Source organism: Anabrus simplex, chromosome 3 (assembly GCF_040414725.1).
Source record: "Anabrus simplex isolate iqAnaSimp1 chromosome 3, ASM4041472v1, whole genome shotgun sequence".
NCBI classification, from domain to species: Eukaryota; Metazoa; Arthropoda; class Insecta; order Orthoptera; family Tettigoniidae; genus Anabrus; species Anabrus simplex.
The window spans coordinates 180,696,511-180,717,689 of NC_090267.1; the positions used below are offsets into that span (position 1 = coordinate 180,696,511).

The 21,179-nt window shown below is 40.2% G+C and overlaps 1 protein-coding gene across 1 annotated transcript in view; it reads right to left on the reverse strand.

The window, feature by feature from the left end:
• LOC136866120 (centrosomal protein of 135 kDa) overlaps positions 1-21,179 on the reverse strand; it is a 670,869-nt gene that overhangs the window by 60,718 nt on the left and 588,972 nt on the right. The window contains exon 21 of the mRNA XM_067142807.2: positions 14,758-14,889. Coding sequence (XP_066998908.2) covers positions 14,758-14,889 — 132 coding nt within the window. The remainder of the gene's footprint in view (positions 1-14,757; positions 14,890-21,179) is intronic.

Here is a 21,179-nt window from a genome sequence, read left to right on the forward strand (position 1 = left end):
TCAAAGGCAATTATATTGCCAACTAGGCCACAGAAATTGATGGCACAATGAGGTCTTGGGTCTAAATAGTTACCGAGGTTAGGCAGGGCTATAATTTTTTTACTCTTTATTGTTGTTATTTATATGAATCATTTACTGAAAAATAAAATGACAGAGAGGGATTTCATTGGGTAAAAGTAAAGTAAGCACTTTATCTAGCACGTATATGAAAATTAGCATTTTTATTCTATCAGAATACCTAACACAGATGACATCTAATAGCATCAAGAACTGTTGAAGGAGAGTTTTAAACCTACTCTAGTTCTCAAAGTTCTATTTTCTAGAAATTTAACCATCCATTCCACTACTCTTTTGTCTTGTCCAATAGCCCTCATTTTTGTCAGTAATCTCCCATGATCTACCCTATCAAAAGCCTTGGATAGGTCAATAGTGACACAGGCTATATGACCTCCTGAATCTAAAATATCTGCTATATCTTGCTGAAATCCTACAATTTCAGCCTCACTGGAATAACCTTTCTTAAACCTAAACAGTCTTCCATCAAACCAGTTAGTCATTTTGCAAATGTGTTTAACACAATCACAAAAATGCTTTCCCAGAGCTTACAAACAACACGTCAAGCTGACTGGCTTGTAATTATCCGCTTTATGTTCATCATTCTTTCCCTTGTATACCGGGGCTACTATTGCAACTCTCCATTCATTTGGTATCACTCCCTCATGCAAACAGCAAACGAATATTTCAGCTATGGCACTATATCCCAACCTATAGCCTTTAATATAATATCCCAAGAAATCTCATCAATCCCATCTGCTTCTTTGGTTCTCAATTTTTAATCTCCTTATTACCCTGTTATAATATAATGGGTGCTTACCATTCCTTACTACTTTTAATGTCCATAGGTGAATTTCAATAATTCGCCAGTATTAGTCACCTCCTCTATCTGGACATTATTCTTATAACCAAATAACCTTACATACTGCTGACTAAATACTTCTGCCTTCAGTAAGTCCTCACATATACACTTCCCTTGTTCAATATCCTTCCTGGAACCTGTTTCGGCCTTATAAGTATCTGTACATATCCTTCCATTCTTCCCTATAATTCACATGGCTGCCAATTATGTTTGCCACCATGTTATCCTCAGCTGACTTGTTTGCTAAATACAGTTTACTAGAAATTTCCTTCAATCTCTCCTTAGTCGTGCAACCATTCCTAACCCTATTTCTTTCTAATCTGCGCCTCCTTAATCTCCTTATTTCCCTGTTATAATATAATGGGTGCTTACCATTCCTTACTACTTTTAAACGTACAGTGCATACCTGTTTTCACACTCCTCAACAACTGCTTTAAACCTATCCCATAGGCTGTTAACATTTTCCATTGATCATAATTGCTTTTTAAAATTTCTCCCCATGCTCCATTTATCAACCATATGGTATTGCCTAATAGTCCTACTGTCCGGCTCCATGGCTAAATGGTTAGTGTGCTGGCCTTTGGTCACACGGGTCCTGGGTTTGATTCCCAGCAGGGTTGGGAATTTTAACCATAATTGGTTAATTGCGCTGGCATGGGGTCTGGGTGTATGTATCATCATTATCATTTCATCCTCATCACGATGTGCAAGTCGCCTACGGGCATCAAATCAAAAGACCTGCATCTGGCGAGCCGAACCTGTCCTCAGACACTCCCGGTACTAAAAGCCATACACCATTCCATTTTCATAGTACTACTTTGGAGACATTCTTTTCTATTGCATTTATTATTATCTATGACAAAGACAGCTTCATGATCACTTATACCATCTATCACTTCAGTTTCTTTATAAAGGTCATCTGGTTTTATCAGTACCATGTTTAGAATATTTTTCCATGGTTCCATCACTTTCTGATTCAGCTGTACAAGCCAGATCGACCAGGTGAAGAATATGATAGATGAAGGTGAAATAGATTCCGCAGCATGGTGGATAGCAAGTTGCTATGAAGAAGCAGCTTCTCTTAAGCCTGGGGACAAGAAAGTCAAAACCTTGGTTTGGCAAATAATGTTATGAGGCAAGGAGAAGCACCTTAGAAAAATTGAACAGAGGAAGAGAAAGAAGGAACATGGAAAACCTGGAAGAGTACCAGCAACAGAGAGCTCAGTACAAAGAGCTCCTGAAGAGGAAAAAGATTCAGTACATAGAGGAACAACAGAATCGGATCATAGAAGAAGCTGAATTGGACCCATACAAGGCTCTACAACCAAAAACGAGCAATACCGGTACATAAATAAATTATCTCTGAGGAGTTATCAACCGTTATGATATAAATAGAGTTGAATAGGGTAATATGAAATGTACGAACATCCTCAAATGTGTTATTTTTAAGTTTTTCTAGTAACGCTATGCTTTCCCGGCCTTCATATTTATCATACCTGTTGGAATGACATAAGGAACAATGGCGCACCAAGACAAGCAGCTGTTGGAAACGATGACAACAACACCCCTGGGAAATCATAGCCCTTGACCTGATGAACCTATACCCCAGAATTCTGAGAAGTAAGACTGGACTTCTGGCAGTTACCAACCTCTTCACCAGTTGGTTGAAGCCTTCCCTATACCAGAAGCAACAATGGGATGGATCACCAGCCTTCTGCAGGACAAGGTATTCAGATGCTACAGCTATCCACGGTTCATTCTGCCACATAATGGGAGCCAGTTCATGTTGAAGAAGTGGCAGCAGATGATGAACAACTGGGATGTGGAACACTGGACTGCCCCTATCCATAACACGAGGCCAACCGAACAGAACGATGGAAGCAAGAGCTGAAGCGTATTCTATAGATTCATCTAATAGACAAAGAGCACAAACTGTGGGACTGTCAGGTACCGTAATCACTCTTTGCTTTACGACTAAGTATCAACCAAGTAACTTGATACTCCTCAGCATAGCTGTTCCTTCGATGACAACTACATAGCACTGGTGACTGGGAGATTCAATCATCTCCCACTTCTGGTCAAGATGACACAGTAGTCTCCCTCACCAAATGGAAGCACAATTAGCAGCAGGTCATCCAGAGAATGCATGCGGCTGGCCAAGAAGAGAACACTGCCAGGCCAAGGCACTAGACGCTGAAGAAGACTAGGTCTTCCTACCAGGCCAACAGGTACTGCAGCATAATCAACCAGTCAGTTGCAAGATTGGCGGATTCCATGCAGGCCTTGCACCGAAGTGGATTGGGCCGTCGAAGTGGACAAATGGCTGGGACGTGGGTCTGCTTACTGCAGACCACCCAACCAGTCAAGATTCATGCAGCGTAGCTACAACCAGTGAAACAACCACTACGAGTCCAGGGTGAGCCAGGTGCTGCAAGGGAATCTGTTCCAGCTGGAGGAGAGGGCGATGATGGTATGCACCGAGGCCATAGACATGGAGCAATCCCATCATAACAAGGAGGAAACCGAACTACTCACCAAACCAAAAGAGGAGATGAATCTAAGAGCCATGATAGATGACAACACAGAGCTAAGATACAATTTATGGCCTAGAAAGTGTCGACAAGAAGTGAAAAATTGTTTTAAGTTATAGGGCGGATATTGATGTAGGTTAGGTTATATGCATAAACAACTTGTAAACAATTTTACATATTTGTTTCAAGTATGTTCAGGAAACTTCTATGTGCACTTGTGCTAATTCAAGAGAACTCTGAAACAGTGGATTGTTGCTGAATGTATCTTCTGGAGATCTAGTTGTAATAGGACGTTATGACAAATTCAGAATTATTTGGAGTGTGTTGATTCTAGAGAACTTTAGAACAATGACTAACCAAGGACGTCTATATATTATTCTAGAACTAACTCCATATCTTTTAGTAATACAATGTAAGACAACACCAGAATTATCTGAAAATTTAGCCTGAAATATGTATATTAAACAGCAGTACAGTTCAGTGGGTTGTTGCTGAAGTTGAGATGTGGTGTGTTGTTGTGAGTTACCAAATTGAACAGGGTTGAGCACAGCAAAATGAGATAAGTATCAATACGGTTTAACAGATCAATTGAGTGTTACTGTGTATAATGATGCATGTGTAATTATGTGTGTTTAGCAAAAATATATGACTGATTAGTGATAGTAGTGTTGTTTTATTTTATTACATTGCTGCCATATGATATGGTTCAATATTAAGAAAACACAGAAAATAGAGTGTCGACCATACAGTAGAGTCAAATGGAACCATTAACCCTAGGAATACCAACGGGGGCATACTTTGTACCCACCATCTGTTTCTTTTAACACTGAAAGTAAAAGGTTGTAAAATTCATTTACTGAAATTAAATAAAATGGTGTGTGGCCTCCGGAGAGGCCTGGTGCTGATCTTCTGATTTGATGCCCGTAGGCGATCTGCGCGTTGTGATGAGAATGGGATGAAATTCTGATGAAGATGGCACATACATCCAGTCCCCGTGCCAGGGGAATTGACCAATTATGGTTAAAATTCCCGACCCTGCCGGGAATCGAACCCGGGACCCCTGAGACCACAGGCCAGCATGCTAACCATTTCATCCACCACATAAACTGGGCAATGGGGCTTGTTTTTTGTTTCACAAGATGCATGAGATCTCCCTTCCTCATGTCATTGCGAACTGAAATATTGTGCTCCTTCAACCACTCAATCAACTCATTCTTTCTGGCTGCCATTGCTGGTTCTTTGTCAAGAATGACAGAGTGGTAAGGGGCATTGTCCATGTTTATTTTGCTCTCTTCAAGCAAGTTGCTCAGCACTTCCTCAAAACGTTTCTGAAATGTACCACTATTCATTTCCTCGTAATTTCTAGTTTTCTTAGACCGAAACACATACAAACAATTTGGCACAAAACCTTGAGAAGTATTGGCATGAATCACTATGATTCTGCCTCCCCTTCCCAACAGGTACTGTATAGTGCCTTCTATTGAATCATCTGTCCAGCCTTTTCCCTGGAAATGAGAAGCTTTAACCCAACCATACAACAGAATAAAAATTCTCGCCAACAATCTCTCTAAGAAATATGCACCACCACATCACAATATCGCCTCTCTCCATCAGCAATCTTCTCCCGATCTGTACCTAAAACCCATTAACTACTTTTCTAAGGAAAGATTTACTCCCACTGAAAAGTTCACTGTTGTCAAGAGACCGAAGCAATTTATTAAGAGTAGGATGTTCTTTTCTATGGTAATAAGCGTAAATATGCTGACGAATTGCATCTTGCTGAAAAGAGTCTAATTGCGTTACTGATTTAGGCTTATTCTTCTTCTTCCCTGGTGTTTCAAGTTTGGACAGCTCCACTGCCTGTTCCTCAGCTAGTACTGTACTGCTCCTTCCCTATGCTTATAACTGTGTTCCTATTAATCTTTTCTGAATTGCTTTTGCAACAGGCAAGGGACGCAGGCCATTATCTTCCTCCTTCTCGAAATACTCCTTAACACTGCAAATAATTTCCCGGGCCTGGCTCCTTAGCTGTGGACGTCGACATGGCAGAATTTAAAATTCATACAGGGCCTAAAATGAACCTAATGTATAACTTCTGAACAAAATTTTAAACTAAGCTACTAAATAAACCAGAGCACTAATATACCTTGCTACACACTCCATCATCGTCGTCATCATCATCATCATCATCATCATCGCTCAGTTAACCATCTCCAGTTTCCCGGGTGCGGTGTATAAGCGCTCGCCACTTCAGTTGATTCAGGTACCATTCTTATTCCTGTACTTGGTTCCAATCCACTCCTCTATGTTCTAAATCTTGTTTGACTTGTTTGATCCATCTCCTTCGAGGTCTGCCTCTAGGTCTTTAGCCGTCTAATGTTTTCTTCAACCATTCCTTAGTTAATGAGCAAGAATCCATTCTCATTACATGGCCACACCATTTCAATCTTGATATGATTATGGTATCGCTTAACAACTCTCTAATTTGAATCCCTTGGCGAATCCTCTCATTGCAGACCTTATCTGTTCCTGATTTTTTGTAGCATTGTCCAGAGGAATTTCATTTCTGCAGATTGGAGTCTACTTTTATCTCTGCCTGTGATGATACAAGTTAGAAGGCCATAGGTTGTCATGGGCAAGAAGTAAGCTTGATAAGTATTCGTTTGGCTAGTATTAGAATCTGGCTGTCCCAGAGAAGGCTTCGAACCTGATAGTAAAGGACAGCTCCTCTTTGAACTTTGTTTGTGATTTTCGCATATGATCGGTTATCTTCAGTCAGGACACAACCGGGGTACTGGAAGTGGTTAACTTCTTGCAATTTCTGTCCGTCTGCTGTGATATTTGCTCCTGACTTTTATATGTTTACTGTCATAACAACGGTTTTCTTAAGGCTGATTTTAAGGCCAAATTCCTTAAAATGACAATTCCAAGCATTAATCTTTCTTGAACTTCTTCCTGCTACCATATATGACAGTAGACGGTACAACATGCGACTATTTGGCTGAGGGTCAGGTGGCTAATACCAAACTTGGCAAACTAAGGATGAACCAATGACTATGGGCGGAAAAGTTCTCCTTAGGAGGTTGAAGGAAACCTTTGTGGAGGAAATGCCACATACATTCACTAAAAAGCTGCTGCCTTGTAGATGTGGCAGGGGACTGCTAAAGGCTAAGGGAGATTGTTACACACTATTCACCACATATAACGCACTATACTATTAAAAAATACTAAACAATAAACGCATAAACTCTACATTGTGAAATGTTAGGGGCAATCAAAATGTTTATGTCTGACGACTGTAGAGTCCTAAATCGGGATGCCAATCAGGCAAAATCACCGTAAGCATTGAGGTACACATCCCACCGGCGCACCAGGTTGAAGATCCCCGTGTGGTAAAACACTGTGTCTTTTGCATGAAGAAGTCTGCAACCACCTGCTGCACATGTGCACATCCTTGTACGACAGGAAGCGTCAATATTACAAGGCCTTTTTGAGGGGACTGAAGATGTGATAATTGCATGGGGAGATATCAGGACTATAGGGCAGTTGCTCGAGTGTCTCCTATTTTTGTTGGAGTACCTTCTCTGTGACGACCTTTGCAATATGGGGATGGGCATTATCATGAAGCAGCAGGATCCCCTGGTGCAGTTTTCCCAGACTTTTCGCCTTAATTTCTCCAGGGTTATGCAGTACCATTCCCCAGTGATGGAGGCACCAGGTTCCTTGAAATCAATCAGCAATGAGCCCCGGTAATCAAAGAATAGGGTGAGCATCACCTTTCTCACCAACAGTTGGCTATTGTTGAACTTCTTGGGACGAGGGGACGATGGATGACACCACTGCATCATCGATGCTTTCGATTCCTTTGTTCCCAGTGGTGGTGGTGGTACCAACTATCGTCGCCTGTAACAATGCGCTCCACATTGAAACGCATCAGGTGCCGCAGGCAAACAGCCATCTCTTGTGCTTTTTGTTCGGGATTCAACACCCAATGTATCCACTGGCTGCAGACCTTCAGTAGCCTGCTGGATAATGTGTTGCACGCTACCAAAGCTGATGTCGAGATCCATTGCTAGCGCATGAATGGTTATGCACCGGTCTGCCCTAATCGCCTCACCCACCGCCCGCTTGTTGTTGTCTGTAATGGACGAGCTTGGCCTCCCACATCGACCAGCATCCTGTGTCGAAACACGACCCGCATGGAACTTGATGCACCATTCCACAATGATGGTTTTCGATAGACATGCTGCCCCATACACAGTCTTCATTCTCCAATAGATGTCCACCAGTGTTTGTCCTTTGGCAGCTAAGAACAGAATAACAGCACGTTAGTCCTGTTTGGACGCAGTTGGTAATAACTTCGCTATAGTTCATGTGGCCGCATTTAACATTTGCACCTTGGCGCGACACGACTGCCACACTAATCCCTTAGCCCACATGTTCGTGCTTATCAACCAGCATCGGAGTTGCCAAAAACCTAGCACAAAGACCACAAAAAGAGCTGAGCAAAATACAACACACAGCCAATAGCAGGTGGTTACAGTAAACAACAGATCAATAACACTGGTAACTGGAAATGGAGTCTAACGCGCTTCAATCCCTACCTTTCATCACAGCCTGGATGGTTGCTAGGATTTCACTACCATTACACATTTTGTAACGCTAACTTTAATAACGCAAATTTTCAGATGATCATAGCCATAAGACATATTTATGTCTATGCCTATGATTGGCTGTTTATTAATTCACTTACCCTTCACCAAAAGGTAGCACTCAAATGTTAAGTCAAAATTCGTAAGAAATGAACTATAGTGTCAGATGTAGCATCATAATACAGCTGCAAGAAATCTAATCATATATAGAATTACGGTTTGAATTACTAAATGCAAATCAAAAGAAACAACATTTCCTTTTGCAAAAATCAAATGATCATAAATATGTCTCTCGGTCATGGCCATCCATCAACGGCTGCTAATTTCAGATGACCAACAATCATAAGACATAGCCTCCACTGCTGCTAGGTAACACTGTCTGACCATCGATCCCTATCTTTCATCACAGCCTGGAGAGTTGCTAGGGTTACATTACCATTACACATTTTGTAAAGCTAATTTCAGTAACGCAAATTTTCGGATGGGCAGGACAAGTTCCTTCATCATTCACGGAAGCACACAATGGACGGAATGAGTTCCTTCATCATTCATGGAAGAGTAATGGGCATGACAACATAACTCATCACCTACATCATGATAATGGGTGTGATAAATTAACTCGTTTTCAGTCAAAATATATTCCTTGTTACGAATGTTCGTTTCTCAGTGGAAACACCCTGGTTAAGGGGTTAATGAAGACAGCATTCCTTCTCACCCCGTCTGGAAATCGACCTCACAGTTTGCCCTAGGAACACTGGTTGGATCAGTTACATGAAGGCATGTGCCATGTTCATCTATAATCTGATGATGTACTGGATAAGATGAAGTGGAGATCATGTTGCCAAGCAGTAAACCATGCACCTGGTGTGAAAATGGGAAACCATGGAAAACCATCTTCAGGGCTGCCGACAGTGGGTTCGAACCCACTATCTCCTGGATGCAAACTCCCAGCTGCATGCCCCTGACCGCATGGAATTCACCCAGTTGTACAAAAATTATGATTCTATAAACCAATGTGATATCTACCACTGTATAAAATAAATGAACACATTAAGGAGAGGACGTGGACAAAGTGAAGAAAAGTTAATTCCACACATTTCTCTTAAATTTCAGGCAGTCAGGAATTATTTACATACCTGCCTCCGCTGAATTGCACAACCCATTTCAGAATCGTCTAGACCTGCATACTTCCAGTGAACTGAACAACACATTCCAGAATCGTCTAATTAAGTACATATGAACACACAAACTGAGTTGTCGAGGATAAAATTTTATGTACACAATCGCACATCACCAAACGCTTATATATGCTGACTAAAGAAAGTAACAAAGAACCTTGAAAGACTGCATGCTTCAATTCATTCACTTACACATCATTCTTCAATAATTGAAATATATGAAACATTTATCAAGGATTAAAATCTTAGTTTATTTACTTGGTCCCAAACAACTCAAATGTGATCAAAATTGCATATTATCTCATTTTTACTTTGGAAACACTTTCCTCAGTAATATAGAAAAGCTTCTTTCCATCCTTGTATGCTTTCTATATCTAAAATACAGTATGACAAAAAGATATCCATTTACTGTATAATATAATGCATTTTTAAAACTTACCAGTTTATTACATTCCTAGAGAAAGAAGACAGAAATGAAGGAAACAGACAGTTGCAAATATTACACGAACAGGTGAAGATATTACTGCCAGATGTTTCAGGAGGGAGTTCAATTCATTTATTAACAAGGTCATTCCAAATATCTCTTACGAGGCTGTGAATCTGGGTTGTAACCTACAGTATATGTATTCTTCTGATCATACTGGCCAAGAATTTAAAATATACTTAGGTATTTCTTCAAGGCTGGAATGATCATAATACAAGGATTTTAAAGAATACATGGCAAAACTGAAGGGTTGGATTCTTCATGTGTAGTACAAATAAAAAGGTTATAAAACCACGGATTTGGAAAAACATAATTTCTGAGATATCAGACTCTCTTGGGAAGACATATCACTAGCACAGTGTCATGAGATGTATTTCATGAGTGATGGTGTCCCTGAACATTTTAGAACACCTTAATGCACATCATCACTGGACAGGTAGAGGTGGAACAATTGTTTGGTCTCTAAGCTCACCTGATCTTAACCTGTTGAACTTTGTTGTGCAGAGATACTTGAAAGTTGCTGGAGAACATACCTGCTAAGCAGATGAAGCAACACTTCATGCAAACAGACTTATGAAAAGATATTTGCAAAATCAGGCATTTGTAAGCATGTTCGTAACGCAATGAGACGATGAGTAAAAGCCACATTTATGGAAGTGGGTGGGCAATTTGAACATTACTTGCAAGGTACTGAACAGAGTTTGTTATTATAGGAAATTCACACTAAATTATCACAAATAATATTCCAGTTTACAATAGCTGAGACTCCAGTCGACTGGAGTGGGACATTGATGATGATGATAATGACAATGCTGGCCCCACGGCATAGGGGTAGCGTGCCTGCCTCTTACCCGGAGGCCCCAGGTTCGATTCCCAGCCAGGTCAGGGATTTTTACCTGGACCTGAGGGCTGGTTCGAGGTCCACTCAGCCTACGTGATTAGAATTGAGGAGCTATCTGATGGTGAGATAGTGGCCCCGGTCTAGAAAGCCAAGAATAACGGCCGAGAGGATTTGTCATGCTGACCACACGACACTTCGTAATCTGCAGGCCTTCGGGCTTGGCAGGCCAAGGCCATTCAAGGGCTGTAGTGCCATGGAAAGAAAGATAATGACAATACCTGAGAGTCTGATATCTCAGTAATTATGAATTTCTGGACCCATGTTCATAAAGTATAACCTTGTCTCCTGTACATTTCAGAAATCCAACCCTGCAATTTTGCCATGTATTTTTGAAACACTATCTATATTTGTAAAAGTGCAATGATATAGCAGCAGCTATAACTTACCAAAACAAGAATGTGGTATACTTCTGCTACAGGCATAAAACACTACACAGGCATTGAATGGTCAAGACTAGGTAATCTTCAGTGAAGGAAGGATAATTTTTTTATGAATGTCTATATGTAGAGAGATAGATATATAATAAGTGTTCTGACCTGAGGCGAGTTTTCACATGGTAGCTCTCCCACACATTCCTGTCCCCAGTCCTCTGCTACTCTTTTCATTTTGACATAGCTTCCTTATATTGCCCACCATATGATATATTTTCTGTCAATATTTTTGTAAGTTTGTTACCTCACTAGACACAGTTTATTTGACTACTTGGAATTGAGAATGGTGATTATCCAAATAAGCAAAACAATGAAATTATTGGGCGATCTCTTCGAATTAATATTGTTTGGAAACTTAGGAGTCAAAACTAACTTTCTTGAAATTTTTGCTGTGTGTTGAACATTGAAATAACATGCACAGGTTTCCAGCAGCAAATGAGATGGGAGAGAACTACAGTTAGGAAGGTAGCAGCCATGGTCTCAAGGTTCAGACACAGTACCTGTATTAGCCAGGTGTATGTGTGTATGTTGGTTATTCAGCCCGAAGGCTGGTTTGATCCTCCACAGCTATGCCAACAGCTGTCATAGATGACCTAGGAATCACTGAAGAGGTGTACTAGGGAAATGAGGAGTGAAAATGGGAAACCACAGAAAACCATTTTCAGGGCTATCGACGGTGGGGTTAGGAACATGACCTGTACCTGTATCACATAGCCAACTGACTTGGTCAACTACCTCTTATCTCACACACATGCGCGCAGGCTGTTGATGGAACTACATCTGTACCCAGTCACACACAGTCTAAAAATACAAATGAACAATGTCCGTGAATTTATTTCTTCAGCTCCCCAGAAATGTGAAAATCGTATGGGGAGAGATATAACCTGTAGGAAGAGGGAGGTCATTGAGGAGTTCCACACCCAAATCTCTGAAGCGTATTTCTCACAGTGATGGTAGTGTGGGGGGCAGGAGTTGTCATGAAGAATTACAATACCGTTAGATAGCATGCCTGGGTGTTTTGGCTTTATGGTACGCTTCAGTTTCTGCAATGCATCTTCATAGCACTGTACAGTGACTGTCACCCCAAGCTTGAGATCAGTTTGCATCGGATGATGAAGTGTGTGGCTGACCGTCACATGAATGTCTTAACAGTTTTGCTGACTAATTTTGAGGTAAGAAATGTTCTGTTATACTTTTTGGCAGGTTACCCATTTTCATTTGATTGTCCCTTAAAGACTTACTGTGTGTTTTTCAGCATTCAGTCTGAAAGCCTCATTAAAGTATCTCCACAATCCTCTGTTTGTAACTAGCTCTGTAGCCTCATTTAATTCCACACATCTAATTTTTAAATTATTAAAAACCGACTCCAACCATCATCATCTTGGTCTCCCTCTACTTCTCTTACCCTCCATGACTGAGTTCATTATTCTCATAGGTAACCTATCCTCTTCCATTCACCTCACATGACCTCACCATCAAAGCCGGTTAAAATGTACAGCTTCATCTTATGACTTCTAATTTGACCTTTATCTCCTCATTCAAGATTTCTCCTGCCATTGTTCCCACCTCTTTGTTTCAGCCATCGTCCTCACTATTTTCATGTCCATTCTTTCTAACTTATGAATATGACATCCTGAATCCACCCAGCTTTCACTACAGAAGAGTAATTAAATGAAATAAGTTTCATAAAGATAGATCCGTGTTAAACTGTGATTACAATAGAGCAAATTAATGTATTATTTGGGTCCACCTTTTCAATACAAAATGTAAAGAGTTTAAATTACATAAATGATTAGGGACTAGTTTCGACCTAGTACTAGGTCATCGTCAGCCTAAAGCAAAATTAAAATACAGATACCGAAGAAAATAAACAATGTAAAGAAACGCAAGATCTCGTAAAAGTACATGACGAACATGAGAAATGGTAAGTCCCCAGGGGTTGATGACCTCACTGCTGACATGATCAAGGCAGCTGGAGCACAAGGCATACAATGGCTGTATAGAGTAATCACTGTCATCTGGAAAGAGAACAGGATACCAGAAGACTGGATGAAAGGTATCATTATCCCCCTGTATAAAAAGGAATACAGGAAGAAATGCAGAAATTATAGGGGTATTACTCCACTCTCTCACTCTTAAACTTCTGGAGAAGATAATTGAAAGAAGAATCAGGAATTGTTATTGGAGGAGGAGCAACATGGGTTCAGGAAGAACAGAAGCACTACAGACCTGATATTTGCCATCAAAAAGCTAATAGAGAAGCAATGGAAATATGGCAAGAACTTAGCGATGGTTTTTATGGACATCGAGAAGGCCTACGACAGTGTGCCTAGGGAGATAATCTGGGAATGCCTAGAAGGTATAGGTGTGTCAAACTTCCTAATCAATAAAGTATATGTTTATAGTTTATCTGTGTCCAAGTAGGGGATGGAAGATCAGATTGGTTTGAAACCAAAAGAGGAGTCCAAGGTGCCTTGTCACCACTCCTGTTCATCATTGTTATGGATCGGATCAATAAGTCCATCACAGAACATTGCAAAGAGTCTAACACTATAATATTTGTAGATGATGTTCTGATCTGGGGAGAAAATGAAGCAGAAGTAAAGGCGATACTAAATCTTTGGAACAGCAAGTTTAAAGAATATGGACTAAATATCAGTAAAACAAAAACTGTTGAAATGACTTTCAACAGGCAAGGCACAGATTCAAACATTTTCCTGGAGGGAGCTCTATTGCAGTCTGTTTTACTTCAAATACCTTGGAAATATCATTTAAAAGATAACACAGTTAAAATACCGTAATTGATGATGCTTGTTGTTTAAAGGGGCCTAACATCTAAGGTCATCGGCCCCAAGAAATACTTAATAAGACTCAGAAAACTTCTCAATTTTATTTTCAAGTGAGAAATCTACTCTGGGATGATAAAATAAACCAGAAAGAATAACTGACCATGTTTTATACCTACTTCATTCCAGTTCTCACATATGGACTCGAAACATGTACCCTGCATAACAAGGCAAATAGTAAAATCCAGTCAACAGAACAATGAACTAAAAGACCTGGAAGGGTAAGATTAGAAATGAAGCAAACAGAAAGGAGGCTGGCATCAAAATTCCTGCCACTGAGTTTTTAGGAAGATGCAGGCTACAATGGTTTAGACATGTTATGAGGATGGATGGAACAAGAACAGCAAGGAATTACTTTGACAGAGAAGTGAAAGGGGGAGAGGCCAGTAGGGAGACCAAGGAATAGATGGACAGACACAGTGAAATCGGAGGTCAGCAAGAGGAATGCCATGTGGGAGGACGTATAGGAAGAGAAACTATACTTTGACAGGAGCATGTACACCACACCCAGGAAACTGGAGCTGGAAAATGATGATGATGATGATGAAGATCACACATATATTGCCTAATCTATCATCATTTGTCTATAGTAGTATTCAAATCTATGTTCAGTACATAGTTGCAGCTATCAGTGAAAATCATGACAGGATCTGAAGTACAACTTAAACTACAGGTTTTACCACATCCTTCTCAAGATCCCAGTTAAAGATATAAGAATTGAACTAAATTTATTACAGGTCCTTCCAAAACTGATGATGTAGTTTGCTTCTGTTTTGGTAAGTCATGGCCAATAGTCATTCACTTCTAGTTTCAATTACCTTCTACTTTCATCTGCAGCCCGGGCTCGTTCAAAACGTTCATTCGTTATTTGACGCTGGAGGTCTGCTACCTGCTGACTGTAATCTGCTGCTTGATTCTGATATCTTCGAAGTTCTGCTAATTCATTGTCCCTGAAACCAACATCCTATGTTAATCTCACATAATCATCAGCTGCAATAAAGTACTACTCAATGACTTACATATTTTTCTTATGTAGTATATTGTTGTGTATATTGTTACTATAAGACAACTGTCAGATAAAATATTTATTTCCATTATTGATATGAGGCATACATTCTTAAATCATATATTTTTTTGGAAACGGAGAATTCACTTCTCCTTTAGCAGGTTAGCAATCCATATTTGCTAACACAGCGGGACCATGCGCTTGGTCTGCCACTGCTAAGCAGAGTCCTGGAGGGGCGTGCCAATCCAGCTGATGATCCCAAATGGCACGTCTGGGCGAAACTCTGCAAAATGCACACGGCTTTACCACCCAAAACCTGATTGTATTCCTGTGATTGTAAGATCTGCGGCCATGAAAGCCATTTTTGATATTTTTTTTCCTTGAGTAGGTGTCTTATTCAAAATATTATTCAAAATATGATTGCACTTGTTTATCACAGTGGGAAGAGGACAAGGACTCCATACCACACTAGTGGACTGAGTGCAGTCATCACATCTCCCAGAACAAGATGGATTTTAGAGAAGAATTTTTGAGTGCTACAAAAGCAAAAACAACATGACTAATTCCGAATGAAATGTGAGTTAACTGTTCACCGGCTAGTGACGTTAGAGTGAAAGGAACTACTACATCACCAAGGACTGACTGACCGACAGACTAACTGAGCAGACATATTTTGCCTGATCTTCTACCTAGCGTCAGAGCCAGATGTTAGAGCACCATGACATAGCAGTAGTTCCTGGTACACCCGAGGGCAATTGTATTTTAAATACATAACAGCTGTGCTTCTGGCAACTGCAGAGGAGTGAAAACAGATCTGAAGACAGCAAGAATAATAACTAATCAATAATATCAATGGTTCATGGTGTGGGTTACTGTAGTCACGTCCTAGTTCGTGAACCATGGGCAATGGCTGAGTGGCCTAGGAAGTGGTTCTGAGAGTCAGGGTACCAGTTGCTATGGAATGGGAGTGGCATATCGGACATATTCTGAGTCATGGCCCTCCTTGTGCTCAGGCGGCTAGGACTATACAATCCACCGATGGTCCATAACCATTGCTTCATCCTCAACATCTAACAGTTCCCCGTCAGCTAGTGGTTATTTACAGGGGTTTCCAATGGATTGCATATAGCTAACACAACACAAATAGATTTGGTGATGAACTACGGCATCAATATTTACCAGTTCCCATTGACTATTGAATATTAATGATCAGCAGTATCAGAACTAACAGTTCTGTGTACATAAATTAATACTTGAAATTAGTCTCAATGATGAGCATACTCAAGATGTTAGAACCTAGATTATTTTCAAATTTATTCATAATTCCATCCCAGTTTTAATGTCAATTTGTGTATATTATTTGTTTAATTTGTTTTATGTCAATTTTGTGCACGTACATTTGTTTAGTTACTAGATGTTTTACATTAAGGCTGAAGATGGCCAGCCCCGGCCGAAACTAGTCCCTAATTAATGTAATTTAGAATATTACATATTATAGTATTGAAAGGTGGACCATTACAACATTAATTTAATAATTATATTGGACTAAATTGATGTCAGTAGGTAAGAAATTCAACAGAATTGAATGTCAGATTGGTGATACAAAGCTAGAACAGGTAGATAATTTCAAGTGTTTAGGTTGTGTGTTCTCCCAGGATGGTAGTATAGTAAGTGAGATTGAATCAAGGTGTAGTAAAGCTAATGCAGTGAGCTTGCTGTTGCGATCAACAGTATTCTGTAAGAAGTAAGACAGCTCCCAGACAAAACTATCTTTACATTGGCCTGTTTTCAGACCAACTTTGCTTTACGGGAGTGAAAGCTGGGTGGGCTCAGGATATCTTATTCATAAGTTAGAAGTAACAGACATGAAAGTAGCGAGAATGATTGCTGGCACAAATAGATAGGAACAAGGGTACTTGGAATGAGGAGATAAAGGCTAATTTAGGAATGAACTCAATGGATGAAGCTGTACGCATAAACTGGCTTCGGTGGTGGGTCATGTGAGGCGAATGGAGGAGGATAGGTTACCTAGGAGAATAATGGACTCTGTTATGGAGGGTAAGAGAAGTAGAGGGAGACTAGCTGCTCGACTAAGTGGTATGTTCCGAGCTGTCAGTGGAGAGATGGCGTGGGAGGACATCAGTAGACGAATAAGTTTGAGTGGTTTGAGTAGGAAATATCACAATATGAAAATAAAGTTGGAATTCAAGAGGACAAATTGGGGCAAATATTCGTTTAAGGTTAGGGATTGGAATAACTTACCAAGGGAGATGTTCAATAAATTTCCAATTTCTTTGCAATCATTTACGAAAAGGCTAGGAAAATAACAGATAGGGAATCTGCCACCTGGGTGACTGCCCTAAATGCAGATCAGTAGTGACTGACTGACTGAAGAATGGTGAAGGAAAGAGAACTCAAACAATACGAGTGCTGGAATGTGAAAGATATAGCATTACAAGAAGGTAAAAATTTATGACCCACTAATCCTTAAAAGATCTAACAGTTCTTCTTCTTCTTCTTTATGAGATGATGTCTCCTCACAGAAGGATGGCAACCATCATGGTGTAATTTTTTCTCTTTTAAGTTTTCTATATAAGAGCTGCCGTATCGTGAATGTTGAACCACTGTCAGAGGTTCTATACCACAGATAATCTTCTCTGCCCACATCCATGTTTCCCTGTTATCTTGCCTTCTAGTCACATCAGACTGTATTTTTTTAATTTTGGAAGATGTGTCAGAATTAGCTGCTATCCTGTTTTGTGAGGATTACGACTTCACATGATTTTCCACCATGGTGGAGTGTCTCCTTGTTGATGATGCAGTCACTCACAGGATCTTCAAAACATTCTGCAACACTTTCTCATTTCAAAGGCCTGCAGTTGGTTCATTGACGAAGCCTTTACTATACATCCTTCAATAATATTAAGCAGCAAAGTTTATGACACGCCAACAAGTCCAAATCGCAGGTCAGGGTTGCACATAAGATGTCTTAATTTCAGAAAAATACTTTGTCTAATGCCTATTTTGGTTTCGATTTCTACATTCAGATCTTGTTCTTGTGTTAACACGTTTGCGGCCGATGACGACACATATGTGTCATGACTCCACTTTCACTCCGTGCCAATGACGACACGTGTGTGTCACACTCCGCACCTAATATTGAAGCTTGTATTTCCGCCAATATGTATGTAAACAAACAGACCTCTTATCTGTGCAATGTTAAGGTGTTATTAAACATATGCGCCATCCGGGCATCAGTTCAATTGTTAGTTACAATCTCTGTAGCCATTACAAGTCGGCATACATTTCTGCGATGTCAAGAGAGAACAGTGAAGTTTCAAAACCTTCTCACCAAAAGAAACCCCGTCTTTGTGGGATAAACAGGCGATTTGTAATTAATAATGATAGTCTGGAAGCTCTCCTGAATGCTAGTGACAGTGACAGTGATGGCAGTGATGACAATGTGAAAAGTGACTGTAGCCACCTGAGTGAGAATTTTAATCACGGATGTGTGGGTCGAGTGTCTACTCCCAATTCTCACATTTCAGAAGATGAGGAAGATGTAAGTAATATCTCATCTCCAAATCTCCTGCCAAATAACATGGGCAATATTTCAGGGGTAATTTCTTGGAGTTCAGATTCGTCCTCAATGAAACAAATAAACTTTATTGGTCGGCCGGGAATGAAGGTTCCACTGCCAAGTGACACGAAAACTACTGATTATTTTCACTTGCTTGCAGATGACAACTTGCTGAATAACATTGTCACCGAATGAAACACATTTGTAGAAGAATTATTTTTGCAAGGAAATGTCACTGAAAAGTCAAGGATTACGGACTAGTACTAAGTCACCATGGATCAGTTCCGTGTAATTTTAGGACTTCATTCATTCATTCATTCATTCATTCATTCATTCATTCATTCATTCATTCAATCAATCAATCAATCAATCAATCAATCAATCAATCAATCAATCAATCAATCAATCAATCCTGATCTGCATTTAGGGCAGTCGCGCAGGTGGCAGATTCCCTGTCTGTTGTTTTCCTACCCTTTTCTTAAATTATTGCAAAGAAACTGGAAATTTATTGAACATCTTCCTTGGTAAGTTATTCCAATCCCTCCCACGCCATCTCTCCACTGACAGCTCGGAACATACCACTTAGTAGAGCAGCTAGTCTCCTTTCTCCCAAGTCTTCCCAGCCCAAACTTGCAACATTTTTGTAACACTACTCTTTTGTCGGAAATCGCCCAGAACAAATCGAGCTGCTTTTCTTTGGATTTTTTCCAGTTCCTGAATCAAGTAATCCTGGTGAGGGTCCCATACACTGGAACCATACTCTAGTTGGGGTCTCACCAGAGACAAATATGCTCTCTCCTTTACATCCTTACTACAACTCCTAAATACTTGTGTTTCACATGGGTGTTGGGCAAGTGTCTCGTATTAGGGATTACTGGAAAATGCACACGTTATTCAACATTCCATGTTTTAGGAACTACATGAATAGAAATAGATTTCTACTTCTACTGAATTGCCTCCATTTTGCAAGAAAGCCAGCTGAGGGAGATCCAAAACCAACAGACCGTTTGTATAAAATAAGGCCAATGATCGAGTACTTCAATGATAAAATCGTGTATTGACGAATCCATGATGGTGTGGCGTAGTAGGCTGATGTTTTGTCAATACTTAAAAAATAAGAGACATAAATACGGCATCAAGCTGTATATGCTCATGGAGCCGGATGGAACAGTTATAAATTTTACTGTCTATACCAGGATAACAGATGACTTAGGTGGGAAAGGCCATGCTGAAAATGCAGTGCTCCATCTTATGCAAGGCCGGCTAAATTTAGGACATGCACCCTATATGGACAATTTCTATAATAGCTTTCTCCCCTACTCTTCTCAGTAATGGGACTAATTCTACTGGTATGCTCAGAGTTGGCAGGAAGGAGACACCAGCCAGCATAGTTGAGAGCAAACTAAAAGTTGGAGAAGTTGTCTGCTCTTATGCTAATGGCATAGCCACGGGAAAGTGGCGGGATAAGCGCGAGGTATGATTCATTTCCACAGAATATGAGCTTGACATGGTGGAGGTCAGCAACAAGAGAGGGGCCAAAAAACTGAAGCCTAAAGCAATAGTGGAGTATAATAGACATATGTCAGGCACAGATCACCACGACCAAATGATTTCGTACTATCCTATCACAAGAAAAACAACGAAGTGGTATCAAAAATTAGGAATTCATGTGGTTGAAATGATATTATACAATTCCTACATGTTGTATAACAAGTTCTCTGTAAGGAAGGTATCACTCTTACGACTTTCGACTGGCGATAATTGGCGAGTTATTACCAGCTGACTACAGGCCACCATTTCGTACGCTCCCAAAATCTCTCACACCACCTACAGGGACTCATTTTGTCAGTAAATGTGCGGCTGAGGAGAATGGATGTAGACTGAGGACATGGTGCAAACTGTGTTATGAAGAGGGGCGGCGCAGGGACAGCATGTTCTACTGCAGAGAGTGTCCAGAAGAGTCAGGCTTGTGCCTTGAGAAATGTTTCGTGGAATTCCACAAGAGACAGAAATAATTGACCACAAACAATGGCATGTCTCCCTGTGTTTGTTGTAGCACACTGTATTGACTAGTTACATTGTACAGCTTATGGAGTAATGTAAGTATACATTGTTTACACAGCAATAATAAGATTCTACTGCACAGTATTTTTGTTCGAAATGTTCAAAATCTTATTTTTCTGTTGTAAAGAAGTTCTACAATTGAACAAAACATTATATTCGTCGTTCCACTTCATTACCAGTCATAACGCACATGCTGCGTCACATGGCACCGAAGGTGAAAATCTCATCGGTAGTGCCACTGACGCAGCGTGCATCATGGCTCGTATGCACATAAATAATATTGAAATAATTAAAACAATAATTTAAAATGCATAAGGACACAGAAATGAACACCTTTAAACAAAAAGAAGTATTACGGTATCAGCATCCTAGGTACTTCAAATGTGATAACCTATCAATGGTGTTTCCATCCAGGGTGATAACAGCATTGGAGATTTTTGGCTCAAAAGGAATTGAAGGTCTTCTAAATTGTCAGCAAATATTAGGATGCCATATGCCAGAATTGATACAGAGAAGTCAAACAATAGACATGAAGGAAGGAAATCAGGTATATGCAAGTGTAAGCTGTACTTGTACAAAACAGCAATTAA